Raw genomic sequence first — 12,248 nt, 5'->3', positions numbered from 1 at the left:
ACAGGTCCTCTCTGTTGCCTCAAGGGAAGCTCATATTCCTGGCAGAGGCACCTGGCCTTACTTGCGACTACGGTGCTGCACATCCAGTGAAACTCCCAGCACTGACAGTTCTGTACCTTGCCTTCCTGCCTAGAGATTACTGCTGGCCCCAGGGTCACATCGTGATACTTGTCTGTGGGAGGAGACCTGCCTCTGAAGCTTATCTCTACAGCGCTCCAGGGCTTTTGCAGTCTATTATGCAATGCAAAATTATCTAGTGTCCCATCTTCACCACTGTTTTGTGTTCAGAGTGCTGCTTACCCTACCCAGAGGGACACCAGGGGCTTCAGCCCCAGCTGTCATAGGTTCTTCCCCGCTTACAGAACCCAGCAGCATTCACACTAAGACTCGGTTGACCTAGAAAAACGTGGTGGGTTGACCCAGCTGCTGCTTGCCCCGCTCTAGCAGGATGGGGGAGAGAACTGGAAGGGTAAAAGTGGGAAAACACATGGATCGAGATAAGACCGTTTAACAAGTAAAGTGAAGCTGTGCATGCAAAGCAAACGAAGGAATTGATTCAGTACTTCCTAGCAGCAGGCAGGGCCTCTGCACACTAACGGTTACTTGGGAAGACAAATGCCATAACCATGAAGGCCCCCCCCCCCCCCCGCCTTCTCATTCTTTCCCTGAACTTCTAGTGCTGGACACAACGCCACGCAGTATGGAATATCCCTTTGGTCAGTTGGGGTCAGCTGTCCCGGCTGTGTCCCCTCCCAACCTCACACCCACCCCAGCCTACTCACTTGTGGGGGGTACAGGGGAGAAAGAAGCACAAAAAGGAAATGTTGATGCTGGCAACCCCTGCTCAGCGACAGCAAAAACACTGGTGTGTTATCAACACTGTTAGTCACAAATCCAAAACACAGCCCCATACAGGCTGCTGTGAAAACAACTAATTCCATCCCTGCCAGAGCCTGTACAAAAAAGAAAATCTAGATGTTGGCACTGGTATCTGCTGAGATCCTGTTCTGGTGCCTCACCATCCTCACAGCAAAGAATTTCTTCCTTACCTACTGTTGGAGAAGAATTGTACAAGGTCAGTCCATTTTCAGAAGCTAGAACACCAGGATGAAACAACCATGCCATAAAAATTATGCCAATGGTCAGTCTGTCCCACGACTACTGGGTGAAAGACCAGACTTAGGTAAGTCTATCAAGCTCAGAGCAGGACTAGTCACATAGGTCTGTAGCTTCTAGCTCTCCACCTGGTACCACAACATGGTTTGCCAGATTGCTTCCCAGTGTCCCTGTAGGAAAACACTGGTCTCCAAGGGCAAATAGAAGGCAATCCTACAGTAAGTGTATGCCATAGGCTGCATCATCATCAGTCCACAATCTCAGACAAGTGGTCTTCCAAGGAGGCAATCACCATGAAAAGTTGCCCTGAAAACATTACTTCACCCTCAAAACAAGTGGGCTATGTTGCTGCCTTCTTTTGCCCAGCACTGATCAGTGTTTTGCCCACAGCCCACACCCAATCAAGCCTCCTTTATACACTGTGCACATGTGTAACTGTGCTGCCAAGGGTAAATTTTTTTTTAAAAAGGTTCTCAAAACAAGCCAAGCACCAGTGTAACTGTATGTACAGCTGTCCTGGTCATTCCCCTTCTTTTATATGAGAGCTGCCATAGCTCTGTGTGAGCTGGCCCAGTTTAATGACACTAAACCAGTTAAAATTATCTCAATCTTTGAGAATACTGGCTCTAAAAGAGTGCTTCATTAGTGGGGGAAAAAAAAAAGGGCAGGTCTGTCAGGCACACAGAGAGGCACCACTGTTGGCAGAGTTTCTGGCTAAATAGAATTGCACTTTTCCAGCAATAATCTTGGCTTTCCCATTTGAAAATTGTTTCTGGGTAAGTAAGTCTAAAGAATTGGACACTCACTAAAGAAATGTTCTTATAGCAACTTCTTTTGGTACTATGACCCTAAACTGGTCATTTAAAACCCAGGGGAGACAGTACAGAAAACTACACACAACTTTAGTTTTTGCTTTGGTAATATGAGTTTAGGAACAGGGTCAAGTCTGGAAGCCACCAGGCTGGCCAGCTCATTGAAAAATTTTCCTGTTTTGCAAGGTAGAGGGGAATAAATCATAATGTGTACTATACTGAGGGTGACAGTAAGCCATCCGTTATTGGATGTCTGTTGCCTTCTGTCTTTATGCTGTAAGCTTACGTAGTCCTTTTATTTGAGACAGTCCCTCAGCTATTGACACATCATTGCTTGTGGTGAAATGGCTCAGAACAACCCGATGTCCCTGAATTAACCTGCTAAGATAGAAAAATCACTTAAAGAGTAATCCTAGCCTTGAAATTGTCAACAACTTTTAAAAATGTAAATTATGGAATGAACCCATTATATAAATTGCCTATTATATAACCAAATGGAATAACTAATTTCAACAAGCTCGCACACACTTGGGTGGTAGGTGGCTGGGAATAACATGTTTACCCTCCATTTCTATCTCTTGTTTCTCTCCACCCTCTCCATCTGCCTGACCCACTGTCTTCTGTGTCTGCTGCACCTTGTCTTCAACAAGTGCAGAAAAAGGTTCTTTTTACAATACCTTTAAGGTACAGAGATGCACTACAGAGTCTCCAAGCCCACGGTAACAACCAGCTCAGCAGCTGCAGGCCTGTATTGTTGCTATCTTTTACACAGCTGGTGAGGGGATTTGGAGATGCTCTGCATGTGTGCAAAAGCCACTTCTGCTGACCTATTTTGTTCAGTCCTACAGGGGGTCTGCCCAGTTTGGGGTAATGTTTCTTTTCTGCGCTGCACCACTGCGTAGCTCCTCAGGCTATGGGGCAGAACTAATTGAGGTATCTGCAACTGGGGAATTTAAAAGAATTTGCATTTCAAAACAACAAAGTAGCTGTCCTCTTAGGTTGGTTTTTTTTAAGGCATTTCTAATAACTCTACCGTGCACCTGAGCTAGGCAGAAGAGACAATCCCTATCACTACAGAAAGATGTGAACCTCAGAAACTACCCCTTGTGAAACACTAGAGTGCATTTTGGATCAATTTTTACTTTTCCTAGCTAACTTTCTCAATATATATTCTTTCATTCTAATCGTATTAAGACCACATTAACTAAAGCTATAAAAAAAGAGAGAACCTATTTTTTGCTCTTAGAAGTGCAAGGAAGCTTCCAAACCATTACCCAAACCTTTTGTTGACCATTTTCTTCCTTTATTTCAACACAGGCCTCTTATCTGCAATCAGGGAAGTACATCAGTGCACACAGGCTGTGGCAGCCGCCCGCGGTGTGGCTCCAGCTTCGGCAACAGCCACGTCCCTCCTGCGTTGCGCTGTGCCCCTCAAGTCACCCCAGCTCAGCTGCACGGCTGTACTCCAAACTAGCTCCCATCTATCAGGCCTGAAATAAATTATTACTGCCCTGGGAGAGCATGCTTACACCATTTCTGAATTTGCAGGTGTTTGCCTTGCGCTAATATTTGTGTGCTTAAATTTACCTGGGGGAGGCCGGGGACACAACCACCGTGCAGAGATACAGATAAAGGAAAGACAGACACACTGTTTTCTCGCCGTTGCAGCACGAAGGCCTGTTATAAAAACAACTAAGGAAAAAAATAAATTTACAACTCTAGGTTCGGGATCTGCAGAACCGAATTTACTGATACATACTGGGCATTTCTGCTGCCTTTTCGAAATGAAGGCTTTTCCCTCGAATAACTAGGGTGCAAAACCTGCCGCACCCAGACGACGAACGCGGCAGCTCCATCGCCGCCCTCCCGTTCCGCCGCGCAGGCCCCGTTCCGCCCCCGCTGACCGCTGGCGCCCCAGCCCCAGCTGCGTATTTTACGCGTACAGCTTTCGCTACGTAGGAAACCGGAGGGGGGAGCGCTGCGGTCACAGCTGAAGGAGCGGCTGTTCCCGCCGCCACAGCAGACGGGCCCCTGCCCGCAGCTCGGCTGAAGCAGCAGTGACCTCGCACGGCCGCTCCCGCCGTCAGCCTCCCGCTCCCCTCCGCCTTCCGCCGAGGCCTCCCGCGCGGAGGTGAGGCGGCCGCGGCTCCGCGCAGCCCGGCAGCCCTCTGCGGCCCCTCCGCTCCCCTCCGCGGGCGGCCTCCGGCGGGAGGGGCGGCCGTGGCCCTGCACGCATCAGCGCGCCTCAGCGAGCAGGGCCCGAGCGGCACCGCCGGGCCGCTAGGTGGCGCTGCCGCCCTCTCCGCGTTCGCGCCGCTCCCTCCGCCGCGTCGCCGCCTGCCCTCAGCCCTGCGGCCGGGTCCGCACCATGGAGGCGCCCCCCGTGACCATGATGCCCGTCACGGGCGGCACCATTAACATGATGGAGTACCTGCTCCAAGGTAAGCGGCGGCGGCGGGCGGGCCGGCGGGCAGCTCCCTCCTGCCCCCGAGGGAAGCGCCCGGCGGGCCGCGGGCCTGCCTGTCACTGCCACCTCGGCCGACGGGCAGCCCCCGGGGACCTGGGTCTGAGGGGGGCTCGGGAAGGGATCCGGACACCGGCGGGCTGCGATGTCCCACGCTTGGAGAAAGGCCCGCTCACCCGGGAGGGGAGGGGGTAACCGAGGTCTCTGCCCGCCACAGGAAGCGTTTTGGACCAGAGCCTGGAGAGCCTGCTGCACCGCCTGCGCGGCCTGTGCGACAACATGGAGCCGGAGACCTTCCTGGACCACGAGATGGTGTTCCTGCTGAAGGGGCAGCAGGCCAGCCCCTTCGTGCTGCGGGCGCGGCGGTCCATGGACAAAAGCGGGATGCCCTGGCATCTGCGCTACTTGGGCCAGCCGGAAATAGGCGACAAGAGCCGCCACGCACTGGTACGCAACTGCGTAGACATCGCTACTTCGGACAACCTGACGGACTTTCTGGTGGAGATGGGCTTCCGCATGGACCACGAGTTTGTGGCCAAAGGGCACGTGTTCCGCAAGGGCATCATGAAGATTATGGTGTACAAGATCTTCCGCATCCTAATGCCGGGAAACACGGAGAACATTGAGCCGCTCTCCCTCTCCTACCTGGTGGAGCTCAACGTGGTAGCGCCAGCAGGACAGGACATCGTTTCTGATGACATGAGGAACTTTGCTGAGCAATTGAAGCCTCTAGTACACCTGGAAAAAATTGACCCCAAAAGGCTAATGTGATTGAAAAGCTGGGCAGTTAAGGTATGGGTTTTGTTAGTATTCCCAAAGGGGCTGTGTTTCTAAAAAAGCCTTCTGAGGGCAAATCAAAACAGGGAGAGGGGAATAAAGGACTACATATCAGTCTTGTCAGTTGCAATTACCGAGTGTTTTTTCTTTCACTTGTGGATGAACACAAATGGACACTTTAATGCCATTAAAAACATCAGTAAATGCTAATAGTGGTAATCTTCCTTCTCCTGTTGGGGAGATACCTGTCAGAAAGCATATTGTCTTACAATCCAAAAACAGCTGACTTCCTGGAATTCATCTTTCTGTGTACCCAACATCCTGGTGCTGCTTAGTTTTGGTTTTGTTTTTTTTTTAAGCACCAGTGGTATATCCTACCTAGTCATCCAATTTTTTTTCTTTTAAGTAATACATGAAATTAATATCCTTTAATGCAGGAGGAGGTGTTTAACACAAGCATAAACCAGGAACTACACAGTATGAAAGAGTAAGTGTACACCAATTTACAATAGAATAGTAGAGTAATAGCATATGTAACAGAAACAGCTAGGACACAAGACACTTCATAGTGGAACTGTTTCTGATATAACGGCAGTTGGAAGACAATTTAGCAATATTGCAACAGGTTTTCAAATCTTTTAACGCTGTTCCATCTTTTTCACCAAAGATGGGTATGGCAGTCTTAGTTTGGGGTTTTTTATTATTAGACTTATCACACCTGATAGCAGTATGGAAAATTAAACATTTTAAACAATTAGAGCATCATACAGCTGCTAATTTAGTGATGATTTTGCTTAGCACTGCTCTCGCTAGTGGGATGGTTCGTTACCTTCCCTATATCTTAGTGATACTTGAGTTAGGTTTGAGAGTTTTCAAATACAGTTCAAACAAAAAAAGGTTGGGAAGAACAAAGATAAGCTTCTTTAAATGTCTCACGTTCTTAAGGCAACCATTTTACCCATTACTAAAATGTACCAACCTCTGTCAGAGACAGTGCCACCCTGTAGTACCACACAACCCTATGTAATAACTCAAGGCAAAGACCACTCCCACAAAAAGTTTAAAAAAAGCTTTTTAGGTTCACGGCTACATTTTCAACACTGGAGTTTGGACAAGATAAGCCATGACAACTGGCTTAGTGCTCACCGAGTGCAGTGTCTTGGGTGTTCTGCTGATGCAGGCTCTGCATACAGGGACGTGAGGACAACTGCGTACTTGAACACTGGGTGTTGTAGAAGACCAGTGACTACGTAGCAATGACTTCCAACATCCTACAGGCTAGAAGGTGATGCATGTGTTTGCTCATTCCCTAGACAGGAAATACTTTCTGCAGGGTACAGACATACCTACAATTCTTTTGTTCGTACTCAGGCATGACCCATCCTCAGCTGACACCACACTATCCTGGGCCTCCGGTCTGGAATTCTTCCATACTGTTAGAGGGCATAACTTCCCAGGGGGCCAGGGGTGGGTCCCCCAGCTCTGCCTGTACTGAACCTGCCAGGTTGCTCCATGATTCGGTTGCAGTCCCACCCTGGCAGGTGGGAATGGGAAGCCTCAGGGCTGTTGTCGTATCCTACCACTGTAACGCCGGTCAGGAATTGTTTGGCAGACTTCCACGATGCATGGCTTGAGGAAAATCCCACATGGAATTTCAGGCAGGCCCACTCAAGCAAGAGGAGACTGAATGGAAAGTTCCTAGTTGAAGTTTTTACACTTCAGGTGATGTCTGACTATTGCTTGGTCTAAGTTCTCAAAAATAAAAATGATCATTTAAAATAGCTCTTTTTAAGGAGAATTAGTTTAAACCTTAAGAATTGCAGCAACTCACATTACCAGCTTTCCTTATTCTAGCTCTAGCCTATGCACAGAAGAGGCAGGTGTGCAGAGGAAAACAAACTTAGTGCAGCAGTGGTTACAGCTGAAGAAAAATGGACACTTTCAGGCACATAATGCTCAAAGTGTATCCTTTTTTTTTTGAAATACACTTTTCTCCTCCTATGAAATTCCGCTTTTATAGCTGGAGACTAAAGACAATAGCAACACTATAAGTAATACACACTGGTAAATTGTGTGGCATAACTCTAATTATGATTCTTTGTATCTAGGGTCAAATTACATTATGGTTTTACAGACAGCTACAGAACTGCTCGACCTCTCCCTACTGAAAAGTGTGTGTTTTTTAACTTACATGCATAACTTATGGGACCAAGAATGTGACTGTGTTATTTTTATTTTGGGAGATTTCTTTTTGCCAGCTACAACAGCTGCATTCTTCAAGGGCAGGGCTTACCTCAGGACTCTGTTGCAATACTCTGCTTACCCGAGGCCTGATGCAACTGAGTTTAAGTATTTTTTTCTGTGCAAGTAATGCCTCCTGTTATTTCAAACTGTTCCTCCAGTCTTGCATGCTTTTAAGGTTTCTACAAATTGATTACCATATAAAAAGCAGAAATCCCTGCATAAAAAATAAAGGTAGGATTGCTATTGGCCCATTAGGCACCAGCTATTTCTGCTATTAAGAAAGCTTGCTCTACAGAAGCTTATCTCAGTTCTTAAAAATTCTTCATACTTTATCAAAAGCCACAAGTTTATCCTCTGGCACTCCTCAGTCCTGGGTCTCTATTCTTCCCATGGAAACTTCCGTAATGTTAATTCTGTACAAGTGAAGACAAGAGCTGAAATGCTTTGGAAGTGCTCTATATTAAGACTATACTGTACAGGAACATCTTTTAACATGTCTCCAATACGCTAGCACAGAATGAGCTTTTCAATATACAGACTAATGTGGCATTCAAGTTTTCATCTCAGTAACCTCAGTAATTCAAGCAAACTGCTTTCCTGTTAAATGTTTTCCATACATTATAATATTGTATATAACTTTATCCATGATCTAAAGGTTGGTTAAAAGGTAAAATGATTTAAACAAGTTTCTCCAAAGCACTGAAAGTTAAAAATAACTACAAACCAGGATTTTTCTTCATAATTTTTAATACTTTTCACTTTTAAATACTGGTTTTAAATTTGTGATTGTAACATGGAAGAGCCAACTTCTTTTCATTTTTAAAACTTATCATGAGGATCATAAAGCTATTATAGAACAGTTACACTCTACACACTCAAGGTACTCAAAAATATGATTCCTGTTTTAAGTCTGTAGATGAACAGTGGTGAGTCAAATACAGTGTTATCTGTACAACTTGACAAAAATACAGGTGGACAATCTGATTATAGAGAATCTGCACAGCTTCATATAAGCCAGCTCAGCCCAATTAAGTAAAAGTTAATTTGTTTTTCAAAGTGCATCACATTTTTCACAGATAAATTTGTCAAAATCAGATGTTCAGGTACTTAGGGTAACAATGCCCATCTCATCCTCATTCCCAATACAAGTTCTATCAAGTCATTTCCTTTAGATCTAGCTTGGCAACATCCAAATTCTCCAATGGACACAGATATTCAGAGAATGACATTTGATGGAGAAGATTGCTGCATTCTCAACCCTTCATATTGGTTCAGCTTATAAAGACATCCATTCTAGATTCAGGAGCTGCTTCTGCAAAGACCACCACAGCTGTATAAATACTACCGATCCATTAACAGGAAGAAGTGAACTCAAGAGCACACAGATATGTGGCCATGACTGAAAAGAGGGATGGGCTCAAGAGACAGGGCAAGTCTTATAAAACCATAAAACCAAGATCCTTTCCAGAAGGAAGGATCTAATGGCTACTTGTGCATGGACAACGTGAAAGGCCTACAGACAACTGCCTTTTCCTCATTTGTTTTTAAAGATGTGAATTAACACTGATTTCTCGATCTTGCAACCTCTTCTGTATTCTTTAAGAAGGTTCTTCCAACTCTGATTGGGCAGGGCTAGCTATAGTGAAGTACCAGTGCCTTTACCTAAAAGTAAAACGTATTCTTTACAAATAGTATCTGTAGTGTCATTTTATTTACAGAATAAATCGCAAAAGTACATCACATTTAGTGCAAATGCAACTAATGATATAAGTTTATATACGGCTCTGTAAACTTTCCATACCTTTGTAAAATAAAGCTATCCAATTAAATTAATAAACTCACCTGTGTTCCAACAATTACTAGAAATGGCAAATAAGGAGTTAAACTCTTTATATTTTGGATTTTTTTTAAAGTTCCCATCAGTGGCTATGGTGGAATGAACCATTACTTGGTTGATTGTAAAAAGATGGAAGTACATTTGAGGTATAAGATTTTTTTTTAACATCGCTATATAAAATGCTCACTGGTGATATAGTAAACATGTACAAATTTTCATCTTATTTGCCTTACTAGCATTACCATATAGGCACTTTTCTACATATTCAAATTAACAGAATAACTCTGTAATAAGGCATATTCCATGCACACCATTAGAGAAAGGCAAATAAAAAGGGAAGAGTTATGAAGCATGAAATCCGCATGCATGTGTAATCATGTGTTATGTACGACTTCATCTGTACAGAGAAGATGAACATATAATGTTTTTCAACACTGTGCAGATCACATTTAATCATTTACCAAATCTTCATTAAGTTACTATATTATGTTTATTTTCAGGCACCTACCATACTATATCAAATAAGACTTCCAGCTTTCTTTTGACAAAAATATATCTGAAAGTTTTTTCTTGAGATACACAAGTTAGTGAAACACTGAGCAGTCTCTGAAGAGTTTCCAACCATGGGACGTGGATGAAAGACCTCAAAGTCAGTACCAGTCTGCCACAGTCCTCTCCTAATAAGCATCTCCAGAATCAAAGGCAGGCAAATATCTGACATGTAAATTCTCACAGCAACTAAAGGGAACTTTCCAATAAGAACTACGCATCCTTGCAGCTCTGATGGTTTTTTGATCAAGAGGCAAATAATTTTCTACATGAACCTCACAGCATGGCTTTATTAAGATGAGGAAAACACGTGCAGGATCTGAAAATAACGTACTCATTCTCATTCTAGACTGGGAATGTTGTCTTATGTAGTCCAAATTACTTCAATTATATATTATAGTGTACCTTCTCACAGCTTCGGGAAAGCCCTGGATATCATGCAAGAAAGCAGTCCACATAGAGCATGGACAGATGACTTCTAGCTTTCAGGCAGTCTCTTGCCCTCTCATACAGAATCTTGCTAGATAGTTCTAGATCATGTTTAATAACAAAAATTCTGTAGCACATATTACATAACTAAAAATACAATAGAAATATAAAGATATCTGGAAAAAAATAAAGCTTTTCACACTCTTACTCCTTCCGAACCAAAGATCGTCATAAGAGTAAGACAATAGAAAAGGCAAAGTCATAAGGATATCGACAGCCCTCAGTTATTAACGGACATTTTATGTAACAAGATGATTTGTTATAGAAACCAGCAGCAATGAACTATGATTATACAAAGCAAAACAAAACCTGCCAATAAGTCACCTAGGCTTTACTGAAGTCCCTCTCTCCCCCAAAATACCACATAGATTTCTGTGCATATAAAGCACATACAGTATGCTATATGTGCATTTGTCTTTTGTGCTTTTTAGACATGCACAAAAACTCCACAAGTATCTTAGGAAGGTTGACAGTGAAATTCTGCAACTTGTTTAAAATTAAATCAGTAACCCACATTGGTGATTCCAAGTTGTATGCATTCTTCCTCTTCTAAAGCAAGCAAATAAAAATAGAGCCATCTACATGTTATCAATACATGTATTTATAATTACACACTGATTCAGCACGAGAAGTTAGCAGGAGAGAGCTAGTGTTAAATATTCAGCCTCATGGTGTTGCAACACTTCTTCACTTCAGTATACAAAGCCTAGAACTTGGGCCATAAAAAGACTGTAGATCCTTCGTTCCAACATGGAGTGCTCTATGCATGGTCACTTCTCCCACGTGGAATGCTCACCCAGTCTTGTTCCGATTGCTGCAGGTAAGGAAAGACAAAAATACAGCACTGAAAAGTTTGAACACTAACAGAGAAACAAAAACTTGTTAAACACCTTAAATAATATCAGCACTGCTGTGATCACATTTGAACTGTTGGCTCATGACAGCTGTGTTTTTAATGGTTCACCTACACTAGTTCTCTAACAATATGCAATTAAAAATGTGAGTCATTACAGGGCTACCTGTTACAGAAGGATCAAATGAGTAAGACTTTGGGAGTCTGATGTAATAAATAGAACCCAAAAGTAGAAGTAGCATCTGTCATGCATAGAAAAAGTGATAAAACTAGTTTTCAGATCACGCTGTAATACTGGAACTACCAAATGGAATTCAATGGTTTGACACTACAGTTACACACAATGAAGTACATAGCAAGAGTCTACACTAACAAAAATTAAGCAAAGCCTTACTTAGCACTAAGGCTTATGTCTGACAGATTCAGACAGCCCCCAAAGTGATCAAGAAATCATCTTCTAGTGTCATATCATCATTTATACATTAAAATGATTTTATATTAGCCCAATGACCTATACCATTAAAATATATCCATTGACTTCAGCAGACATCTGCAAATCCCTTTTCTTTCGTGGGCTTATCAGAAAGGCTAAAAATTTCAGTCACAGCCTTTTAGATACTCCAATAACGGACACTGGACTGTCAGAAAAGTTCCATTCATAAAAATCCTAGATCAAAACTATTCTGTCAATAGAAAAGACTACTTTGACCTTCATAATATTCTATCAAATATGCAATTATAAGGAGAATTTAAGACATCAAAACCTCAAGAGGCTCTGCAGAAACTTCAGTATGTATTCTTTTCAGAGCAAGTGTAAAATGCCTGTGATAGCTAAGAAAAAACAATACTTCATCCTTCTATACTTTTACATAAATTAGACATGTATGGAAAAAAATTGCAAGATAAACTAGCAAAAGTCTACAAAAACTAATACTTGATAACTGGTGCAGCCCTCATTCTTCATGCTAATAATACAAATGAATTACATGAATGCTTTAAAAAGTATATTGCATTCACACGTTAAAACTAAGCACTGAATTCATGCTAATCATGGTAAGACATTTATAGATTGCATACTTCTGTTTGGCCTTAAATTTACAACAGTGA

The 12,248-nt window shown here is 43.2% G+C and overlaps 2 protein-coding genes across 4 annotated transcripts in view; one reads left to right on the top strand and one right to left on the bottom strand.

Moving 5' to 3' along the window:
• The first annotated feature begins 4,151 nt into the window (after positions 1-4,151).
• On the top strand, positions 4,152-5,397 carry MED18 (mediator complex subunit 18). Its single transcript, XM_054811145.1, has 2 exons — positions 4,152-4,369; positions 4,610-5,397. The coding sequence occupies exons 1-2, from the start codon at positions 4,297-4,299 to the stop codon at positions 5,161-5,163; spliced, it is 627 nt and encodes a 208-aa protein (XP_054667120.1). The 5' UTR covers positions 4,152-4,296; the 3' UTR covers positions 5,164-5,397.
• Positions 5,398-8,142: 2,745 nt separating this feature from the next.
• CERT1 (ceramide transporter 1) overlaps positions 8,143-12,248 on the bottom strand; it is an 83,417-nt gene continuing 79,311 nt past the window's right edge. For all 3 annotated transcript variants that reach the window (XM_054811127.1, XM_054811125.1, XM_054811126.1), the window contains one exon: positions 8,143-11,102. The gene's annotated coding sequence lies outside the window, so the exon portion shown is untranslated. The remainder of the gene's footprint in view (positions 11,103-12,248) is intronic.

The sequence above is a fragment of the Grus americana genome, chromosome Z (genome assembly GCF_028858705.1).
Source record: "Grus americana isolate bGruAme1 chromosome Z, bGruAme1.mat, whole genome shotgun sequence".
Lineage (NCBI taxonomy): Eukaryota > Metazoa > Chordata > Aves > Gruiformes > Gruidae > Grus > Grus americana.
This window is presented reverse-complemented; position numbering and strand designations above follow the sequence as displayed.

Bases quoted from the DNA above. Each gene is read 5' to 3' on its own strand.
- MED18 (XM_054811145.1), top strand. From the start codon at position 4,297: ATGGAGGCGCCCCCCGTGACCATGATGCCCGTCACGGGCGGCACCATT. The intron at 4,370-4,609 runs GTAAGCGGCGGC...TGCCCGCCACAG, and splicing joins GATGGAGTACCTGCTCCAAG to GAAGCGTTTTGGACCAGAGC.